This window comes from Martes martes (genome assembly GCF_963455335.1).
Source record: "Martes martes genome assembly, chromosome: 10".
NCBI classification, from domain to species: Eukaryota; Metazoa; Chordata; class Mammalia; order Carnivora; family Mustelidae; genus Martes; species Martes martes.
In genome coordinates, this window is record NC_137898.1 from 6,714,277 (window position 1) to 6,736,032 (window position 21,756).

The following is a 21,756-nucleotide window of genomic DNA, read 5'->3' on the forward strand; positions in this document are numbered from 1 at the left end:
TCACCCTCGGCGTGCAGCTGCAACAGCACCTCCCCTCGGCAGCTTGCTGACCTGGGGGGCGGGGGGCGCCTAGAGCTCTCTGGGCAGCATCCTGGGGTTTGTCTTTATGCCATGGTCTGGCGCCGGAAGGAGGGACCCCCACACTCTTACTGCTGCAGGACTCTGTGGGCGGCCACCCCCACGCCAAGCCCCAGGGCAGGGCCCCTCTGCGGTTCTGGGGAGCGGTAGCCTAGGCTCCCCCTCGCCACTTCCCAGCAGCCAGGCCCGCCAGGTCCCTTGTTCTGTGGGACAGGACCTCGGAGCATGGAGGGTTCTCAGGGAGGACTCAGAACGGAGGTGGGAGAACATCTGTCCAGAGGCCAGTGGGCATCCTCAGCTCCAATCCACTCACCACTCTACCCCTACCTGACCCATCCCAAATCCTGCCCCTCCTCTCCTCTCCTCCTTCCAGGACACCTGCCATAACCCCCGTAGGTCTCCCTGGGCTGCTACTATCCTCCAGGCCTGTGTCTTCACCCTCATCCCCGCACAGCCAGTCCCCTGTTCCTCTCCCACCCGAGCTCTCTCCTACCTTGCCTGGCTGGCCCCTCCTGTTCCCCAGAGGCAACGTCACTCTTCAGTCCTCCAGGAGCCTTCCCCAGGGCACCCCCCCCCAAAAAAAAACCTTCAGGACACATATGACCGTGTGAAGTTAGCACGTTTGCTTGCTAACGGGTTTCTGGTGGCGACACCAGGAGGCAAGGGACCTGTGTCCATCCTCTTCTCTAGTGTCCTCCGGATCGAAGCACTTGCCGAGTGGGTGAACGGAGTGTGTGTGGCTGAGCGAGCTCCTCGAATGAGCCTCCACCGTGGGGCCTGAGCCAGTCACTGTCCGGGCCTCCCCCTGAGGCTCCGCACCCCCATCTCCCCAGCTGCAGGGAATTGGGCAAATAATGTCCGGGCCCAGAAACAGGGAGGACGGACCGCGATCGCCTCCAAGCTCGTTCACACTCTCCCTCGCGTCCCAGTCCCAGGCGTCCCTCCGTCTCCAACCACCCACGCCCCAGCGCCTACTCCCGGCCCCACCCTGCCCAGCCCCTCCCAGGTGCCTGCGGTTGGCCCAGTCGGCTCCCACAGCACCTCCAACCCCAGGCGGCTCACCATGGGGGCTCTGAGGCCCTGGGCCCGATTCCCACTACTGGTCGTGGCCCACCTGCTGGCCCTGGGGATTGGGGCTGCGGTGCTCCAGGCCCTGGAGGGGCCTCCAGCGCTCCAGCTCCAGGCCAAGCTCAGGGCCGAGCTGGCCACTTTCCAGGCGGAGTATGGGGCCTGCCTGCCCCCCGGCGCCCTGGAGGAGCTGCTGGGCACTGCTCTGGCAGCGCAGGTCCACGGGGTCTCCAGCCTGGGCAATGGCTCGGAGGCCGGGCACTGGGACCTGCCCTCGGCCCTGCTCTTCACCGCCAGCATCCTCACCACCACCGGTAAGGGCGCCAGGCGGCCGGGCAGGAGGGGACTCCTGGGGGCCCTGGGGGTGTAGCCCTTCTCCCAGCCCCCAAAGGCCAGCCAGAGCCCAGGTCTGACTAGGCGTGATGTCACAGCTGGCGCTTCCCACACCAACACCCCAACTGGTGCCTCCACTTCAGCTGCCAGGTGGGGTGTGTCCTCAGCCACACCCCCTGACACCCCCTAAGACCAGACACCGGGGCCTGAGACAAAGGGAGGGGACAGGTATTGTGGGATGAATTCTTGGGTGGAGGAAAATGGAGTGAACCCCGGATACAGATTAGGACCACCGACTCAGGAGAGAGTGTCCGGGGGAGGAAGTCCTGATGAGATGTTAGCCATGGCAAGGGGGCATGTCGATGAGGGAGGAAAGGATTCCTGGCAGAGGGAACAGCATGTGCAAAGGCCCAGAGAAATAAAGGAATGGGAACCCATCCCCACCCCCAGCCCTGCAGGTTTTTCGTCCTGGAAAGTGTCTAAATGTTTTTTGAATGAAAGTCTATATTGCCTGGTTCTTGTGAACAATCAGGAAACCTCTTTGCACTGGGCCAGAATCCCTGTGAGGGGTTCCGTTTTGTCCGGAAGAGGCCTGCCCTTTAGGGCAGAGCATGTCCTCCCCAGGCCAGCACAGTCCCCACCACTCCCTCTTGTCTCCCCTCGGGCTCCTCTAGGGATTCGAGTTTACAACCTTGGCGGGACTAGCCGGTCCTGTTCTCCCAGCACGCCCTGCTCTCCCACCTCTCCCTAACTTTGCAATGCTTTTCCAGGCTGGAATGCCCTCTCGGGCACGCTGCCTCTTTTGCAGCACCTGCCTGTCTCCCAGCGCCACAAAGCGGGGCCCGGACAGACTCAGATGCTAGAGCAGGGCCTAGCACACGGGATGTCTCAGTACTCCTTCGGGAGGTGAAACAGCAGGTACCATTCTTCCTAGTGGATTTGCAAGTATTGTATCGGTCAAGGGCAGAGCTGAGGAATCTGAGAACGCCCAGCCTCCCCTGGGACAGGACAGCAGTTCTCAGAACTGTCCCAGCTACAAGAGGCCTAAGGTGACTGCCTCTTCTAATTCCTACATTTTCCAGAAAAAAAGTGGCCAGAGAGGTTTGTTTATTTATATATATCTATTTATTTATGGGGTGGGGGGAGACGGTGCCCAGAGGGAGAGGGAGAGAATCGTAAGCAGGCTCCAGGCTCAGTCAGAGCCCCACGGGGGTTCGATTTCATGACCCTGAGATCACGACCTAGCCAAAATCAAGAGTTGGACACGTAACCAACTGAGAAGAGCGGCCAGAGAGGTTAAGAGACTTGCCTAAGACCCCCAGCAAATGAGGAGCAAAGGCAGCTAGAGCCGGGGCCGGAACAGTTCCCATCATCTCGGCCACCAGAGGGCAGCCTTCTGCCGGAGGCCTGGTTGGGGGACACTAGCATCCCCCGCAGGTTCATTGCCCACCGCCTTGCTCCTTTCCAGGCTATGGCTACATGGCCCCATTGTCGGCTGGCGGAAAGGCTTTCTGCATGGTCTACGCAGCCCTCGGGCTGCCAGCCTCCCTCGTGCTCCTGGCCACCCTGCGCCGCTGCCTGATGCCCCTGCTCTGTCGCCTGGGAGCCTGGGGAGCCAGCCGGTGGCAGCTGGCCCCGGCCAGGGCAGCGCTGCTGCAGGCGGTTGGATGGGGACTGTTGGTGGCCGCGATCTTCGTGCTGCTGCCGGCCGTGGTGCTGTGGGGTCTGCAGGGTGACTGCAGCCTGCTGGAGGCTGTCTACTTCTGCTTCGGCTCACTCAGCACCATCGGCCTGGGGGACCTGCTGCCGGGCCGTGGCCGTAGCCTACACCCCGCGCTCTACCACCTTGGCCAGCTGGCCCTTCTCGGTGAGTCCAGCTGCCACGGAGTGGGAGGGGAAGGAGATGAGGGACGAGGAGCCGGGACCAGGACTCCCATAAAGGGCTGGGGAGGCTGAGCGGTACAGGTGAAGGCCCTACCTAGGGTGGGGTGCGGGTTGTGGTTGGAAGAACCCTGATGGCTGCATTCAGAGGACTGTGAGTGGCACCAGGTGCCAGGCGTGGCGGGTCACCTGCCTGGGAGGGGAGCAGGGAGCTGTCCTAGCCCACCTCTCCTCCCCAGGTTACTTGCTCCTCGGGCTCCTGGCCATGCTGCTCGTTGTGGAGACCTTCTCAGAGTTGCCACAGGCCCGTGCCCTGGTCAAGTTCTTTGGGTCCAGTGGCCCGATGACCGCTGAAGACCAAGGTGGCATCCTGGGCCAGGACGACCTGGCTCTGAGCACCCTGGCGCCCTCGGCTGCAGCCCCAGAACAGGCCCCAACTTGCTGACAGGGGTCAGGTGATGGGGTTGAGCTCCTTCCAGGTGGACAAGCCTCCAGAGGAAGCCTCCAGAGAGGGGAGGGGGGGGAGGGGGTGACTGTAAGGCCCTCAGGCAGTAGTGTATTTTAAAAAGCGGGGCCAATAACCCCGACTGTTTTTGTCTCTTCTTTCAATGGGACTCCTAAAGCGATCGACGACCCAAACCCCATCATTCTGAAACTGCACCATCAGGATGAAGGCCGAGCAGGGCCCTCCGCTGCCTCTGGGAACCTCCAAGCCCGCACGGGCCCCACTTGGGATCCCAGACGACCTTATCGGCCTCAGCCCCACCCCCTTCCGTCTATTGAAAGCCCCAGTCCTGAGAAAGGCTTGTCCAACTTTATTGCTCTCGAAGATCAGGAAAGGGGGGAGGGCGGGGGCGCCCCGGCTCAGCGGTCATCCCTGCTCCCGCGGCGGCCGGCCCGGGGCCCCCCGCCGTCGGGGAGGGGTGGCTCTGCGGGGCGCCCCTGGGACGCCCCCCACCTCCGGCCCCGCGAACACACGCTCACGCACTCACAAGGACCAATAAATACGGCCCGGACGGCACGGCCGTCCAGCCGCTCCTCGCGGTCAGGCCCCAGGGGCCACCCTCCTCCTTCCAGCTCAGGGGCGGCGGCGGCCCCCGTGAGCGGCGCGCCGCGGCCGTGCGGCCCCGGTGCTCCGGAGCGCCAGCCCTGGGCGGCGACCCGCGCGGCGGCGGCGGCGGCGGCGGGAAAGCCTGCGGTGCGGGCGGGCCGGGCTCAGCTCAGCGAACAGCGCTCGCGGCGGCTCAGCTGCCGGCTCAGCTTGCGGCGCCGCTGCTCGAGGCCGCGTTCCAGGCGCTCGTCCTCCTCCAGGGCGCTGCGAGGGCGCGGCTTCAAGTCAGAGTCGGGGCCCTGCGCCTGCTCTGCGCACCGCACCCTCCCCCCCCCAACCCGCCCCGCTGGCCGGAACGAGCGCCTCCCACCCCTCGCCCCCCAGACCCCCACGCGGACCCTGCCCCACTCACATCCGCTCCCTGTGGTCCAGATCCCGGACCAGCTCGTCGCGCTGGTTCACCAGGGACACCAGCTCCTCCAGCAGAAGCTGCTCTCGGTGCTGCTGCGCGGCCGTTTTCAGCCAGTCTGAGGGCGCAGGAGGCTGAGGGTCAGGAGGCGCCGGCCCCTGCTCTGTCCTGGCTCTCAGCCCCTCCTGCCCCATCTCCCAGGCCCCATCGCCCACCTTCAATAGCTAGCATGGCCCGTAGCTCCCGGCTCAGCAGCTCGAACCTCCGCTCTAGGTCCTGCTCCTCGATGCTGTGTGGGGGGGGATAAGGGGGAGGTGGGTCGCGGACAGGGGAAAGGGAGGGGGAGGAGTCCCCCCGCTGTGACCGCTCCCTGCCCCCCCATCCCACCTCATTACCCGTTCGGGGGAGGGCTGGCCCAGGGGCAGCGCTGTATCCCTGTCCCTGCACCAAATCATCTAACAACTGTTCCCCGAGTTCTGGATGTTTATATAGTCTTCTCCCATCCCCACCGCTCTTTTCTTTCTTTCTTTTCTTTTCTTTTTTTTTTTTAAAGAAACAACCTTGTAGGATTATTTGGATGATCATTATTCATAAGCCCTAAGTATTAGACCAAATTTATTCTGAAAAATGATCCAAAATGCAAAGGAGGCAAAACTGCCTTCATCATGCAGGACTAGAAAAACAAACGTGGCCGAGAGTCGCGTTTGACCCCACTTGGGAAGCCAACTCAGCTCTCCCCGGGCCTCGGTTTTCCTTACTGTAAAGGAACAGACTCAAACTGAGGCACTCAGCCCTGACCTGCCTGTATGTATCACGTTTTTCTCTGGGCCTTGGTTTTCTGATTCATAAAAACAGTACCAATTTACAAGGTGTACAACTTATACAGGACCTTTCCGGGGGAGGAAATAAGATGATTGAACAATTTTCAAAAAGATCTTTGCAGAAAGAAGAAAGCGGTGAGTAACTGACCAAAGCCGCCAAGATTCCCTCTGTTCTGCTGGCCGTGGGTTGGCTGGGGTTGGCGCCAGCACTGGGCGGGGCCTGCCCGCGCTGGGCGGGGCCTGCCTGCGCTGGGCGGGGCCTGCCCGCGCTGGGCGGGGCCTGCCCGCGCTGGGCGGGGCCTGCCCGCGCTGGGCGGGGCCTGCCTGCACTCACAGCAGCTGCAGCTGGTCCTGCCTTCGGATGAGAGCATTCTTCTTGTTGACCAACGTGAACCATTCCTGGATCAGCACCTCCTCCTGCAGCTTGTCGGCACCTAGAACCAGGCCAGGACAGTCACAAGGCCTGCCCCCAACCCAGATGGCAGGAGTAGGGTGGCTGGGGTGTGGGGACGGTGCTTGCTTCCCTGTAGGTACCCCAGAAACCCAGAGCCGTGTGCCTCCAGCAAGCTGCTTCCCTTGTCCAGCTGTAAATGGGACAGTCACCCCAGCCTTGCCTCCTCCCAACTCCTCTCCAGATCAGGAAGGGCCGCCAGGGCTAGGCAGACCTGGTAGCGTGTGCTGGCGAGGGGACTGGGAGGTCTACCCCACCTGACTCCATAAGGCTCCTCAGCTGGGTCTCCACCTCGGCTGCCCGCCCGTCTATCTGTCTCTGCTCCCGCTCCAGGGCCTGCAGCTCTGCGCACACATACTGACTCGTGTCCTGGAACCTTTGCTGCAAAAAAGGGGGGCAAAGGCCAGAGTGGGCTCAGCCCAGGCTCTGCCTAGAGAGTGCCGCCCACCAGCTCCGCCCACCCCAGACCACCTTACCAGCCCAGCCTCCTCCGCTGGACTTGGAGGTGGCTCCTCCGAGGGGGCACTCCCACCTGCAGACAGAGACCAAGCTAAGACACCTCCAACTGACACCAGCCCCCCAGGGGGTCCCCAGCTCACTGATCTGTGAACAGCCTGAATTGAGCTGGGTCGCTCCTCCCCCCAGGAACTACTCACCAGGGGGCTGCTGTGGGGCTGCGGTTGTGGGTGGGCCAGGGGCTGAGCTGGGGTCAGGGCTCAGGCCTTCCTGTGGAGAAAGAGGCCAGTGAGGCCTTGTAGGGCTTTCCCAACAGTCCCACCCTGGGGCCAGCCAAAGCCTCTTGCACAGGTAGGACAGGAGGGCCTCAGCGCAGGCCCTGCCCACCCTGCTGCTTCTCCAGTCCCGAGTGCACAGAGATCCACCCCAGCCCCTCTAGGGAAACTGCCTCTTCAAGCAAAGGCCATGGCCTTCACCCTGTGGTCCTGGGCCGGTCTACTCCCACTCTTGGAGCTGCACGGTCCTTGTTCCTGGGGCTGGGCTGATAAACCCTGGCTTCAGGGGGATTTTGTGAGAGCCAGGGATGAAAGGCTGAGAAGGACCTGACAGGGGCCTCTCCTTCCCTCTCTCGTCCCCTCCTCCATGGAGCTCCGTCAGGCCCCTTCCCACTCGCATCACCTAGCACTTGCGTCTGGATCGTGGCCGTGGGCCCACACAGTGACACGTGCTACTGAGCTGACCTGATACAACTCATGGCAGGACCTAGGCCATCCGGAACCGGCACCTCCATATCCTGGCCAAAAGGGGGCACCCTCCCACTTTATCAAATCTCACGCCTGCTGGGCTCTCCACAGGACCCTCAGAAAAGGCCAGGTTGGCTGGACCTACCAATTTCAGCCTGGAAAGGCAGTGCTGGCCTTTTTTTTTTTTTTTTTTTAAGATTTTTTATTTATTTATTTTGACAGAGACCACAAGTAGGCAGAGAGGCAGGCAGAGAGGGAGAGGGGGAAGCAGGTTCCCCGCCGAGCAGAGAGCCCCATGCGGGGCTCGATCCCAGAACCCTGGGATCATGACCTGAGCCGAAGGCAGAGGCTTTAACCCACTGAGCCACCCAGGCGCCCCAGGGCTGGCCCTTAATAGGCCCCACCCCTGGCCACCCACTGGGAGAGACAGCTGGGGGGGGGGGCCTCAGGTCCACCGATAGATCAGGTCCCCTCTGATGGCTCCTGCTCCAGCCCCCCTTCTGGGTCACAGGGTGGGGAGAAGGGCTTGAACCACCTGGCTGTCCACCCCACCCTGCACTTCTCGGAGAGGCACCCCTGGACACACCCCGCTCAGGGACCGTCCTCTGTGGCCTGGGTCAGCAGCAACCATTCCCCAAGCCCTGCCTGCCGACTCCACCCTCAAGCCACAACTGAGGGGTCTTCCTAAAGCTGTCACGCGCTGGTGTCACTATCCCCCGACCCCCGCCTCAGCCCTCAGCCTTGTGGCCAAGACCTGGTGGCAGCTCCGGCCTCTACTACTACCCCCTAACCATGCGCATGGACTTTCGCTTCCCCAAATTGCTTCCTCGGCCCAGAGAGGCCTCTCTCTGGGGCGGCCTCACATCAGCAAGCTTCATGACCCAGCTCAGCTCCGCCTCCTCGAGGCCCCTTCGGGTTCTCACACAGCTCTGTCTCCCTCCCTCACCTTCACACGTCCCGAAGCCTCACTGATCCCCAGGCTGGACAGTGCTCCCGCATGGCCTCCCAGGCCGTCCCCGTCACAGTGCCCACGCCGTCATGGCTGCTGGCTACCCGTGTCTCCCTGCCCAGAGGTAGCCCCTGCAGACGGGGGTGGGGGGGTGGCCAGGGGATGCACGTGGGGACCACCGATGAAGGGCCATTGACTAAACATTGATGCTTTCAGCGCTGCGCGTGTATGGACTCCTTCAGTTCCCCCAACGACCCTGAGCGGAGGGTAATTACCATCCCCACTTTACAGATGAGGAAACTGGAGGTCAGAGATGAGGCTCATACAGAGCCTGGTTTAGCACCCAGGGCTGTCCAGTCCCGTGATTTGTTCCCAAGCTTGGCCACCAATTTGCTCTTTGCCTCTGGGCCAGTCACACCCACTGGGCTTCTGTTTGTGTCTTTTTTGTGTGGGAGGAAACGCAGCCCTGTGTAATCTGGGGGTCGCAAAACTCCAGTAGGGCATCTGGGGGAGAACACAGTTCCCCCCCTTTTTCTTAAAGATTCTATTTATTTATTGAACAGACAGAGACAAGTAGGCAGAGAGAGAGGGGGAAGCAGGCTTCCCGCCGAGCAGAGAGCCGGATGTGGGGCTCCATCCCAGGACCCTGGGATCATGACCTGAGCTGAAGGCAGAGGCTTAACCCACTGAGCCACCCAGGCACCCCAACAGTTCCCCTTTTTTTTGACAGCACCCTGAAGGGGTGTCGCAAGGCCACTCTGGGAGGAACTTTCACACCCTTGCTTGCTTCTCATCCTCAGGGAGAGAGCACAGAGAGGTTAAATGGCTTGCCCGGGGTCACACAGCCAGTCAATACTGTGGGGCCTTATAGAAAGTGCCACTTAAGAGTTCTGGGTTCACAGGTGAACCTCAACTTCCTCTGCCTCTTCCTTCATCTCCCTGAGCCTCAATGTTCCCACCTGCAAAATGGGGTGATCATTCCTCCCTGGAAGGGGCATTGTGTGGAGTTAGGAGCCAATAAGGAGTCATGGGGACAGGCGAGGGACAAGGAAGTGGGCTCTTCACCAGGCAGAGCAGGCAGAGGCAGGAGGGTGAAGGAAAAACCCCAACCTTGGCAACAACTCAGCTTACTCACACCAGCCCTGATGGGAATGCCGATGCTTCCTCATGTCTGACCCCAGTTCTGCTTTCTATACCCTCATGTATGGCCCCTCCTCCAGGAAGCCTTCCTAGGCAGAGGCGCCCTGCCTTCCCTAGGGTGTTGCTTCAACCCCACCCCAGCTTCAAGGTGCCTGACTTCATCCCAGCCAGGACTCCGGGAGCTCCCAAGGGCAGGAACAGGCCTGACCTTCTCCCACTGCATGCATGGGGCATGGGGGATGGGAATGGCCAAGAAGGAGGAGTCCCAGGGCACCTGGGTAGTAGAGGGTCTGACTCTTGGTTTCTGCTCAGATCATGATCTTCCAGGTCATGGGATCGAGCCCTGTATCAGGCTTGGCACTCAGCACAGACTCTGCTCGAGATTCTCTCTCTCCCTTCCTCTGTTCTTCCTCCTGCTTCTCTCACTCTCTCGCTCAAATAAATAAATAAATAAATCTTTAGGGGGGAAAAAAGAAACAAAACAAAACGAGGTTTCCCTCCAGGCCTATGGGACAAGGTCTGGAGAGGGGCCTGGCTTGGAAGGACCAGATGCTGGGACTTGGGCAGAGAAAGGTATAGCCTTTCTCAAAGGGAGCCTCCCCTTTGAGATTTAAAGAGCCACTGACACGCATCAAGGAGGCGTTGCCAGAGGCCAACAGATTGGCCCATGGGTGGCTGTGTCTGACCCCTGCCTACCACATCCCCTGTGGGTGCCTCTGGGCCCCTCCTGTCTCTCATTCCCAATGCCTGCCTCTGACTCTGTCCTCAAGGCTCCATCTCTGCAAGACAGCCTCATCACCACCTGCGGGCCTTAGTTCCGTGGGATGATAGGCAGGCTGATCCCTAAGTGAGACCCGAGCTTTCCTGCCAGCAGTAATTGCAGCAGGTCCCCCCACGTGAGAACCACCCCCTCTCAGCTTTCATCTGGGAAAGCTTGCCCACCTGATTTATCAGCCTCGCTCACATGGCTGCTTCTTCCAGAAAGACTTCCCCAGTTTGTGCCCTCCTTTCTTTAGAACTCAGGGGTCATCCCCGGGCAGTTGAAGGCGTGGATGGCCTCACAGAGCTGCCCCTGCTGTCACAGGCAGGACGGGTGCACGGGGCGGAAGGAACCCCAGCTGGAAAGCCATTTCAGCCGAAATGGCTTCAGTTTTCTTGAGCAAATCCCTGCCTTCTCTGGGACCGTTCCCCTTTCAGTGCAGTGACCATGGGACACCGCGAGAACCCTAACCTGAGACCTGCAGGGGCAGGGGTGGGGGACATCGGCACCTGGGTGGGTCTACGGTCTCCAACCTCCCGTTAACAGAGAAGAATGGGTCTCCAGGATCTGGAGTTAAAGATCCCAGTCAGAGATCCGTGGGGTTGGGAGGCCCTGGATGGTCCCCTTGAGCACAGAAGCTCTGTCCCACCGGACAACGGACAACGGTGGCCCCTGGGTCCACCCCTGCAGGGAAAGAAACGCCCAACCCACTTTACAGCTCCTAAACAGCCGTGGCTGACTGCTGAAAACACGGAGCCTTCTAGGAACTTCCTACTCCAGCCCACGATTCTACCACCTGGGTGTCAGGCACCAAAGACCATTAGCCTCTATCCCAAGACTGGCGACAAAGGTGGAGCCTCTGCCCCCGCCGCCGCTCCGGGGCCTGGGGGGCCTCGGCTTGCATGTGTCCCCAGCGCAGGAGCTCACTACCTCGCCGGGGGACTCTTCCGCGGCACCGCGGTCCCTCCACTCAGAAAGCGCCTCGCCGGGTCCAGCGGAGTCCCGCCGCCCTGAAGCGGCCGCCCTGGGCCAGCCCTGCCCTTGGGGCCCCTCCGGGCCGGTGCTTCTCTGCCCCGCTCTCCCGATCCCCGCGCCACAGGGGGCACTCACTGCGGCCGCCGCTCCGGAAGTCCTGCTGGCGGCTCCGGCGGCTCCGGCGGCTCCCGCCGCTCCCGCCGCTCCGGTGGCTCCCGAGTCCGCGTCGTCCACCGAGAAGGAGTTGCTGTTCCGCAGCCGCGAGCGCCTCTTCTTCAGCAGGTCGGCGTCGCGCACGTGGGAGAAGGAGCCGTGCGCGCGGGGCGGGGGCACCGGCCCGGCCTCCCCGTTGACCGACGGCCGCCTCAGCCTCACGCCGCCCCCCGCGCCCGGCGCCCCGGCCCCGTTCACCAGCCCTTCGGCCGGGGGCACGGACGCCCGGGCTCCGGGGCCCTCCGCCGCGCGCGCCTCCTGGGCCGCCTCGGCACCGTGGTCCTTGGAGGCCGCCTGGGGAGCCGCCCGGTCCGCGCGGTTCTCGGGCTTCTCGGGCTCCTTGGGCCCCTTGGGCTCCTCCGGCGCCTCGGCCCGGTGCTCGCGCAGCCGCTGCGCCAGGCCCCCGGCGTGCAGGCCGTCGGGCGGGCTCGGCCGGGCGCCGGCCACACAGTACGTGCCGGCGCCGCCGCCGCCCTCCAGCTGCACCAGCTGCAACTCCTGCCCGGTGCAGAAGGCGCGGATCTGGCACAGATACGTCATGACGATGAGCTTGTCGGGCACGGACAGCAGCACCATGTCCGCCGGCTCCAGCAGCCGCGACACGCCCAGGGCCGCGAAGCCATCGAAGGCCTAGGAATGGGGGCGCTGGGGATCAGCGGCGGCGGCGGCGGCGGCGGGCGTTACCCGGCGACTGGCACGCCAGGGGTTGCCTAGCAACGCCTTCCCTCTTCGATTGGGGGAGATCTAGCTGCAGGGCCCGCCCCCGCCGTCACCCAGCAACCGCACACCAAAGGGTGGTTTGGGAAAAACCATCTGGTGGAAATATGCTGTAAAACAAAACTAAACTAAACTAAGGAAAGCGAACGATTGAAAGCTCAAGAGAGTTAAAAAGTGGCAAAACTTCCCAAGTCCACGGCTGGGGCCCTGCAGCCCCCAGATTCCTCTCCTGAAGAGTTAGGGACCCGCCCTAAATCTTAGTCCCAGGCCTGGCTCTAGAACCCTTCCCTCCAGGCGTGGCTCCCTCTCCCCCTCACCTGCTTGTTGTTCTGTTTGATGTTGAGCGGATCCAGGGAGGCATAGTCACTGCAGAGAGAGCGCTGGTCAGAGGCCGGGCTCCCACAGCCCTCCCGGGAGGCTCCTCATCATTCCCACCCCCTCTGGCGGCTCACATCTTGTCTGGGTAGAATCGGTGCAGGATGGCGCAGAAGGCCAAGCCATTGCGCCACGATGTAGTGAAGTTGGTGATTCGGACGCCACGGTAGCCGGCGGTGACTTCCTGGCACCACTCCAGCAGGGACTGACTGGAGCTGACCGAGGCAGGCGGTACCTAGGGACACAAGGATGGGCTCAGGGCATGTGAACATAGGACTGTGCCCTCTGCCCCTCAGGCAAAAAACAGCCCCAGCTCTGGGTTTGCAGGGGTCACCAGAGACCACTGGTCAGAGCCCTGGGACCAGGCAAAGGGTTTCCAGCTCTGCTGTTATCGACCAAGGTCACCTAAAAGGTCAGTGGCCCCCAGGCAAGATCAGAGGTTACCAGCAGCCACACCTCAAGGTCAGCCCAGAAAATCAGCTTAGGGGGTGTCCGGCTCCATGCAGCCCAGGGAAGACAAGAAGGGGGAGCCAGGGCATCCTGAGAGAGGAGAGGGTGAGGGGGGCTCCTTGAAGCTGAGCCCCTGTCCCACCACTCCCCAGTCCACCAGGTGGGTCCATGCAGAGCCGCCGTTAGCTCAGCCCCAGGTTAGTGGGAAGCAGCAGACTGGGCCCTCGGCGGCCCCCATCCCTACCTGGCTGCCCGGCAGCCTCCTGTCCTCTTCAGGCTCCTCTGGGGAAGAGGCCCCCGAGGGCTTGGGCACCCCGGCCCCTGCCCCGCTGGCCACCTGCACCTCACTCAGGCTGGCCTCTGGGAGGTCTGCCTCAACTTCTTTTCCCGTCTCCGTCCCCGAGACCCCAGCTTCTGCATCCTGGGCCTCCAAAACACCGGATTCGTTCTCTGGTGGCCCCAAACCCTCCACCTGCGCTTCCAGGGCTCCCCAAGCCCCAGACTTGGTCTCTGAAATCCCCCGAGCCCCAACTTCCACCTCCTGGACCCTTAAAACTGTACTCTCCACCTCTGCCTCTGCTCCCTGAGGCCCTAAAACTCCATACTTAGGGATGGGATCCTGTAAAGCCTCGTATTTGAGGGTCCCCCTAAGCCCAGTCTCTGCTTCCTGGACCCCCGAAGTCTCAGCCTTTGCCTTCTCGGCCTCTAACACTGTAACTTCTGTCTGATGAGTCCCCAGTTCCTCAGCCTCTGCCATTCCAGCCTCTGTCCCTAAAACCCTTGAATCTTCCACCTCCATCTCCTGGGCTCCTGTTATCTCATTCCCTGTCCTGGGGACAGCTGAACCCCCAGCTTCTAGCTCCTGGGCCCCCAGTATCTCAGTTGCTGCCATCTCAGTCTCGAATACTGGCATCCCTGAACCACCCACCTCTATTTCCTGGGTCCCTGCTATCTCAGATTTTATCCCTGAAACCCCCACTTTTATCTCTTGGGTCCCCAATATCTCCGCCTCTGCCCTCCCAGCCTCTATCTCTGGCATCCTGGAACCTCCCACTTCTGTCTCCTGGGCCCCCCATATTTCAGATTCTGCTATCTCAGCCTCTATCCTCAGTATCCCTGAACCACTAGCTAGCTCCTGGGTCCCCAATATCTCAGACTCTGCCATCCTAATCTTTGACCCTAGAAATCCTGAATGCTCAGCCTCTGTTTTCTGGGTTCCCAGTTCCTCAGACTCTGCCATTCCGGCAGCCTCTGAGTCCAGGACCCCTGATCCCACGGTCTTCATCTCCTGGGCCCCCAATACCTCAGCTTCTGCTGTCTCAGTCTCTATCTCTAGGGATCCTGATCCCCCCATTTCTGTCTCCTGGGTCCCCAGTACCTGTGACTCTGCCACCCTAGTCTCTGTTCCCAGGATGCTCAAATCCCCAGCCTCTGCCTCCCCAAACCCCAGATCCCTAGACATTACCCCTTGGTCAGCTGCTGGTGGGGCCCTCGGGTGCCTGCTCACCTGCGACCTGATGCTTGCTGCTCCAACAGAGGGACCCTGCTCCGGGCCTGTCCCTGCAACACCAGGGGCTCTTCCTCTCACCTCCACACCCTCTCTCTCCTGGCCTGCGGCAGCCCTGGCCCCCTTGAGGTCACCAAGAGGCCAGGTGTGCCCCGCAGGCTCCGCTGGGGCCGTGCTCAGGATTGTGTGAGCCTCATTCCTGCCCCTGACCCCTGCCCTTCCCTGGCAGCCCCTTGGAGGAGCCTCGGGAGTCTCCTTGAATCTGGCCTCAGGCATCACCCCTGTAGCCTCCGACCCCTTGGTGTCCTCGTGTCTCACCTTTGACCTCTGCTCAGCATCCACTTGACTCGGTTCTAAACTCTCTTCAGCCTTCCCCGCGCTGATGTCTGACCTCTTAGTGTTCACCTCTCTGCATCCTGACTCGTGCCCGGTGTCCACCCCTCTAGCCCCTGGCCTGTCCCCAGCGCTCCCCTCCTCCACCTCAGGTTTCTGCCCTACCAAAGAGACTCTGGAGCCTCCAACCTCGATGCCCGGGCCCAGCCTGGGTCCCTGAGCCTCTGTCCCTTCCTGAGGGCTCCCCTGGGCCTGGGTCTCCCCAGAGGAACCCACTCCTGCTAGGGGAGCCCCTAAGGCTTTGGGAGCCTCATCTTCCCCTTGGGCGCCTGGGGGCCAAGGGGCATCAGAGCCTTTCCGGAGCCGAGGGGCTGGGGTGGGGGCCGCATCCTGGCCTGGCTGTCTTGAGGACCTGAGGGGAGAGCAGGAGAAAGCATTGGGGAACCCACGCAGCTCCCCACTGACAGCCCCATCCCCACACTTCTGATTGCTGAGGCCCCGGAAGGGCAGGAAGGTAGGAGGAATGGAGCTTTCTAACAGTGGGGCCGGGGATGGAGGCAGGGCCCATCCCAAATCTCACCTCCTCTCTGGTGGGGTTCCCGGGGGCCTCGGGGCCTTGAGCCCCTCCTGGCCCCCTCCCACAGCAGCTGGTTCTGACCCCTGGCCCCGGGAGGCCCTGGCTGGGGGCGCAGGGGCACTCACAGGGGCTGGGCTGGTATCCTCCGTGCTAGAAGGGCGGGCAGCTGGGGAGGAAGGAAGGGAGGGGCGCTGAGGCCTGGGCCCTGAGACTAGAGGTCCATTCCCTCCCCAGCCCCAGCCCCCCAGCCTGGGCCTCACCTGCCTGCGGGGGCTGTACCCGGCCCCCCTCCTCCTCCTCACAAACTGTCTTCAGCTCCCGAGGTGGGTCTGGGGGGAGGATGGGGGGCAGGTCAGCCCAGGGGAGGGCCCTTCAGGTCCGACCCCTTTCCCCCCAACCAGAGTCTTGGGCCTACCTGGGAAACGCCCCAGCCTCAGGGCACCGCCCCGGCCTGCGAGAAGAGACAGGCCCTCGGATGCCGAGAAAGAGAGAGAGAGAGAGAGAGAGAGAACCGCAGGGACAGACAGAAACAAAGCCTTAACGAGCCAAGGGAAGGGTGAGGAAGCTAGTGGCTGAGCACGAGGGTGGATGGCGAGGGCTGGGGACCCGGGCCGGCATCTCCCCGCCATGCTTCCGGCCCGGCCAGCTCAGGACAGGTGCCAACCTGGGCAGGTACCCCGTCGGGGCTGAGGAGAGGGCCTGGGGGACTCAGCTAATGAGCGAGGCTGCTATGGGACTAGGAGCCAAGTTCGGACAGTCAGAGCGGCTGGGCAGGTTGGGACTGCCTGGGCAAGAGCGAGCCCCCCGACTGGGCATGCGCCAGCGGCCCGCGGCCCGGCTTCCCCCCACCCTCCCTCGGTATTGGTGATCTCATCCACGGCAGGCTATGAGCCCACCTGGCTGGGGGGCATGAGCCCGTGCTTCGGGGGCCCCTGGGCCATTAGCCTCCTCCTCATCGCTCTCAGCAAAGTCGTCCAGGTTGCCCACATCGCTTGGCTTCACACTCATGAGGCTGGCAAGACTCTGCATGTCATCGTCCCTGGTGGGGGGCGGGGAGGGTCAGAGGTCGGGGGTGAGGGCTGGGGTGGGAGGTGCAGACTGAGGCTGAGGACAGAGGGTGGGCACTCACGTGGCGCGACCCTCCCGCAGCAGAACCCCGGAGAGGGTGAGGCTCAGCTCGGCGTGCACCACCTTCACCGACTTGGGCTTTAGCCGCAGCCGCAGGGGGACCGGGGCTGGCACGGGCCCCGCGTGGTGGGCCAGGTCCACGTCGGCCGTGGCCAGCACCTTCCGCTGCCCCTTAGACTCCTGCGGGCCAGGGAGAGGGGCCGGGGGAAGGGCCATCAGTGCCGCCCCACAGCCCCCAAGAGCCCGGGCGCCAGCCTGCCGGGCCACTCACATTCTCAATAACGAATGTCCACTCTTTGGCCTCGTACTGGTCCACGTGAGGGTCCTGGGGAAAGGGGGCACTGGTGAGTACAGGGGCTCTGGGGTGAGGGCAGTGTGGGGAGAGGGGCCAGCTGTCTCTCATACTGCTCGTGGCCCTACATGTGCATGCCACCTCCTCCGAGGAGACCTCCTGGGCCACCCCCACCCCCATCTCGGTTCTCAGTCTCACCCCTTTGTGCTCTGCTATTTGGATAGATAACCCACTGGGGATCCCCCGTGTTGCCCCCAGCCCCATTCCCACCTGTGCAGAAGGGCTAGGGACTCACCCTGTAGAGGGTCACAGAGATGTCCACATTCTCCGGCACCATCCACACCACGGTGCCCCGGTACGGGTTCTGGATGCCTGGCTGCCAGCTGTGGGCCTGCAAGGTGCGGTCTGAGGCCTCCCTGACTCACAGGTCTCCCCTCGCCCCCTGCCCTTAGCCCCAGACTCGACCTCATCTTTCTCTCCCTTATATGGGTTCAGATCCAAACCTACACCTGACTCCACTCCCCCATCAGGCCTCACTCACCCACTGTCCCCACACCCAGCTGGCCTCACCCCCAAGCTGGATCCCCCAGCCGGCGACCTCCCCCACCTTGGAGCAGACTCGTCGGTTCCGCCGGGTCCACACCACCACCAGCTTATCGGGTTGCCTGGGGGTGGGGAGAAGGGGGTTCTACTCAGTTAGGCCCACCTGGACTGCCTCTCCATCTCCTCCAGGGTCTTTCTTCTGCCCACATCCCCCTCCCCCAGGAGATGGCCCAGGCAGCTGGTTATCCAGGCAGCTGGTTATCGGGAGCCACCAGGAGCAGGGTGAGGCTGCGCAGGCAGGGCGGGGCCCAGGGCAGAAGGGCAAAGGCCCCATGTGGGTCTGCAGGGATCATGAAGACAGACAGTAAGAGAGATGGTGACGTTCAAAGAGACAGGCACACAGAGAGACAGAAAGACCCACATAAACCCAGCAAGGACCTTGCAAGAGACACAGACTTAGAGACACCGAGAGGGACAGACTCGAAGTTAAACAAACCTGTTCACTCACAAATACTTGGGGAGTGCACCCTGTAATCCTAGCCCAGTTTAGGGGCAGAGCAGAGCAAAGGGGAAGCAAGACCCTTCCGGGGCTGGGGACGACAGAGGTTGGGGAAGAGTGCCAGTCAAGAAGAAAAATAGGGGCGCCTGGGGGGCTCAGTGGGTTAAGCCTCTGCCTTCGGCTCAGGTCATGATCCCGGGGTCCTGGGATCGAGCCCCACATCGGGCTCTCTGTTCTGCGGGGAGCCTGCTTCCTCCTCTCTCTCTCTGCCTGCCTCTCTGCCTACTTGTGATCTCTGTCTGTCAAATAAATAAATAAACCCTTAAAAAAAAAAAAAAGAAGGAAAATAAATTAACAAGCGGACTTCAGGGAGACCGGAGAGAGCCACTGGGATCTCCTTGAGGTTGGGGTGTCTGAGCAGAGGCTCAGAGGGGAGGGACAGGCCGTGCGCGGGTCTGGAGAAGGAGGGCTCCAGGAAGAAGGAATGGAAGGTGCAAAGGTGTGAGGTTGGGGGGAGGCTTGGGGTCAGAGCGAGGGGTAGAGGGGTGGGAGGTGGTCAGAGGGGAAGAGGGTCAGCTTGCCATTAGATACCCACCCCCAGCCCGGGGGCCCTGAGAATCAGCCATGCTCCCCAACTCTCAAACCCTGAGCTCTGGACTCTAGCTTTGCAGGGCCCCTGACTCCCACAAGGGGCATCAAGGAAGACTCCCAGAGGGTGACCACCAGGCTGAACTGCACAGGCCAGGGCGGGCTCAGGGGAGAGGCAGAGATGTGAAGAGACAGAAAACACAAGAGCAACGAGTTGCTTGCGCCGGGCCCGGCCCCCCAGAACTGACACACGGCTGGGCCGGGGAGGGAGAAGGCTGTCTGAGGTTAGAGGGTCCAGCTGTAACGCAGGAGGGTGGGGGCGGTTGAGGGGACCATGAGGCCGAGAACAGGACAAGAGGCCTTCTTGCCTGTGCCCAGCCGCATGCCAGGACGCTTAGGTCTGCCTACCTCACCGCCCCTCTGTGGGCTGAGGCTGGACAAATGGCTCCCTGGTTAGCCCCTGAGGATGCTGAGGCCCAGAGAGGTTGGGAGCCAGGCCAGGTCACAAAGCAGAGCCCAGAGCCCTCCGGCCTGCAGCCAAGCTCCCCTTCCCGACCCCAGACTGCAGGCGATGGCTGAGCAAGGTGGCCATGGGGCCTTCCCAGAAAGGGGAAGCAGACAGGGGGTGCCTAGAGAGGGCGGGGCCTGGCCAGGCAGCCTGACTCAGGCTGGGCACACCCTCCCGGGGAGTCAAGACCTGGGCAGGGGCAGCTTCCTAGCCTGGGCTCCCATGACTCAGATGCATTGCCACTGCCTGCACCCCAGGCCTGGGCTCTGGGACCATGCCCAGCGTCCCCCCTCTGGCCTCACCCAGGATCCTGGGGTAGAAGGCAGAAGCCAGAGGCCGGGGTTCAAGTCCTAGCCCTGTGCTGTGTTACCTTAGCCAGGCCCTGGTCTTTTCTGGGCCTCGCCAAGGCAGTGAGCCGGCCCTCTAGCTGGCCCAGTCAAAACCAGGGATATGGCTGCTGCCCCAGGGACCCTAGCCTCCTGCTCATTCCCCTCCCTTTGGACCCCATAATCCCTTCCTGCCCCAGCAGCTCTTCCTCTTGGGAGCCTAAATTTAGCCGGGCCTGGCGGGTGAGGCCCCCACAGCTGTGCACTAATCCAGCCAAGGGAAGCCGACACCAGTGAACACCAGTGAACACGTATATTTAGGGTGTGACGCAGGGGTCCCGGCAGCTGCGGGTGGGAGCACGTGAACAAGATGCCCCCTGGGGCCCTTAGGCGGTCCAGCTAGGTCCTGTACGCTCTCACCTATTCTCCCCAACCCGCGGCCGCGCCCTCCCAAGCCCTCTCCGCCCAGACTCAGAGCCTTCTAGGCCCTCAGGCTCCTTTAAGCTGATGGGGCCTCCCTCCTCATCCCTCCCAGTGCTCAGTTTCCCCTTTTAAGGGCATCGTGGAGACACATCCAGCCTCCCAGCACCCACTCTGGCTGAAGTGTGCGTGTGGGTTCCTCCGGCTCAACAAGTGGGCAGAGGAGGAGGGGGCAACACCCTTGCTCTGCGCTGCGGTCCACGGAGGTTTCTGCCACGATCAGGCCACCCGCAGACCTCAGAATTTGCTCCCTTTTCTGATGTTATCCCAACGGTCCCTCTGGTCACAAAAACATGAGACCTCCCTTCCCCCAGCGCTGGGCGCCACTAAGGAAGGTGTGGGCCCAGACAGATTCTCAGGCCTGCCAGTTCTGACCTCCACTCCCCCAAAGCGACCCACACCCCCAACTCCAGGGGTCCCACAAGCTGCAAAGGCATTTTTGAGTCTCCGTGTCCGGGACACCAGGGCCCAAGGTGGGAGCAAGGGGCCACCCGGCTGGGGGCAGGGTTCTCTCGGGCTCCAGCGGCGCCGTGGGGTCCCAGCCAGGCTGCGGAGGCCCCCAGGCCTCCCTGCCACTCACCATTTCTTGGTGCACTCCACCACCAGCTCGTGGTAACAGGCCACAAACTGGAACTTGGCGGCCCGCTTGCCCACGCGCTGCAGGCGCTTCCACACCGAGGTCATGGCCCCCGCCGCCCCCGGCGCCCGCTCCTCAGACTCGGGGCTCCCGCTGGCCCACGACCGCTGGCCGGGCCTGGGTCCCCATGGCCCCCCGGGCTGCTATCCGCGCCGCCCGCCCCGTCCGTCGGAGATGTCCGAGGCTCGGACCCGGAGCCGATCACCCCGCTGCCGCCGCCGGGGCCCGCCGGGTGGTCCGGCTGAGCCGGCCGGGTCGTCGGGGCGCGTCGGGTCGCGGGAGCGCTGAGCTGCGAGCGCGCCGTTTCCTGGAGCCGCACCCCCGTCGGAAGGCGGGCGGGGCTCCGGCGGGGGGCGGGGGCCGGGGCCGGAGCGGGAGCGGGGGGCGGGGCGGCCCGGCTTCCGGGGCCTCGCGCGGCTGCCGCTGTTGGGGCGGGAGCGGGGTGGGGGGGGTGCCTGGGGGGCGTACCAAGGGGGCCGCCCGGACAGCACAGCCCGCTGATAGCGCGCGGAGGCGGTGTGGACGCGTGGGCCGGGGAGAGAGCTACCAGCAACTTGGTGCCGCCCTCACCAGCGCTGCCCGGGCCGCCACTCTTCCTGCCCGCAGCGCTGGGAGGTACGTACTGATGATGGCCCCATTTTACAGGCGGGGGAAACAGAGCCCCAGAAAGAACAGACATGCTCAGGGCTACGCTGCGAATCTGGGCCAAAACCAACTGTCAACACTGGGGTGGCAGACTCCTGCTGTCACCCAGGTTTTAGGAGCAGAGCAAGGGGTCAACCTGAGTGACCCTACCTTTGGGTAGCGCGCATTTGCCAGTCACGGAACCTGATTCATTGGCTGTCAAGTGGGAAGACAGTCCCAACACCCCAAAAGCAGCTGATTTCCAACAGGTGTGTGACCTTGGGCAAAGTACTAACACTCTGAGCCTCAGTTTCTACCTCTGTTAACCAGGGATAATTATAGTTCTGACTCTTACACAGTCACTGAGAGTTCGAAATCTTGGGAAGCATTCCCTACGTAGACCGGCTGATTTTCTGAGGTTTCATTAAATGCAATCCGTTATTGCAGACTGGAGGGAGAGAGAGAGAGAGAGTGTGTGTGTATGTGTGTGTGTAAAGCATGAGCTTGGGCTACACACACACATTTACTCTCCCTCCCCTAAGAAGCCTGCCCCAAGGCATTAGCCGCCTTGTTCACACCTAGATCAGAGCCCTTATCGCCTACCTGCGGGCCCAGCATGCTAATGAGCACCTGCCTGTGTCAGGGCCGGAGTTAGGGAACTGCCCTGTGGCCGCTCGTCAGCTTTCCCTCCCTGCCGGCACTAGGCAAGGTTTGTGAACGGACTGCAACCTGGTGCTTAATAAATACTTAGTTTGAACAGGCTCTCTGATCTGCCAAGAGTGCCCACTGTTGTCTCCAGAGGCAAGTGACTGTGTGCAGAGCGTGGGGGTGAGCAGCCTGGAAG

The 21,756-nt window shown here is 62.6% G+C and overlaps 2 protein-coding genes across 3 annotated transcripts; one reads left to right on the top strand and one right to left on the bottom strand.

Moving 5' to 3' along the window:
• The first annotated feature begins 1,088 nt into the window (after positions 1-1,088).
• KCNK7 (potassium two pore domain channel subfamily K member 7) lies at positions 1,089-4,159 on the top strand. Its single transcript, XM_080817556.1, has 3 exons — positions 1,089-1,460; positions 2,948-3,346; positions 3,600-4,159. The coding sequence occupies exons 1-3, from the start codon at positions 1,142-1,144 to the stop codon at positions 3,803-3,805; spliced, it is 924 nt and encodes a 307-aa protein (XP_080673682.1). The 5' UTR covers positions 1,089-1,141; the 3' UTR covers positions 3,806-4,159.
• Positions 4,155-20,385, bottom strand: EHBP1L1 (EH domain binding protein 1 like 1). Of its 2 annotated transcripts, XM_080817554.1 has the most exons (19): positions 20,232-20,385; positions 17,315-17,372; positions 17,003-17,098; positions 16,687-16,740; positions 16,417-16,595; positions 16,184-16,326; positions 15,548-15,616; positions 15,291-15,453; positions 13,115-15,122; positions 12,498-12,655; positions 12,363-12,411; positions 11,251-11,958; positions 6,749-6,818; positions 6,569-6,624; positions 6,350-6,473; positions 5,976-6,075; positions 5,036-5,109; positions 4,824-4,938; positions 4,155-4,675 (listed from the first exon to the last, which is right to left on the bottom strand). In XM_080817554.1, the coding sequence occupies exons 1-19, from the start codon at positions 20,333-20,335 to the stop codon at positions 4,576-4,578; spliced, it is 4,428 nt and encodes a 1,475-aa protein (XP_080673680.1). In that variant the 5' UTR covers positions 20,336-20,385; the 3' UTR covers positions 4,155-4,575. The 2 variants fall into 2 exon arrangements, with proteins under 2 accessions (XP_080673680.1, XP_080673681.1); XM_080817555.1 differs by lacking the exon at positions 13,115-15,122 and having other exon boundaries at positions 15,413-15,453.
• Between the last annotated feature and the right edge of the window lie 1,371 nt (positions 20,386-21,756).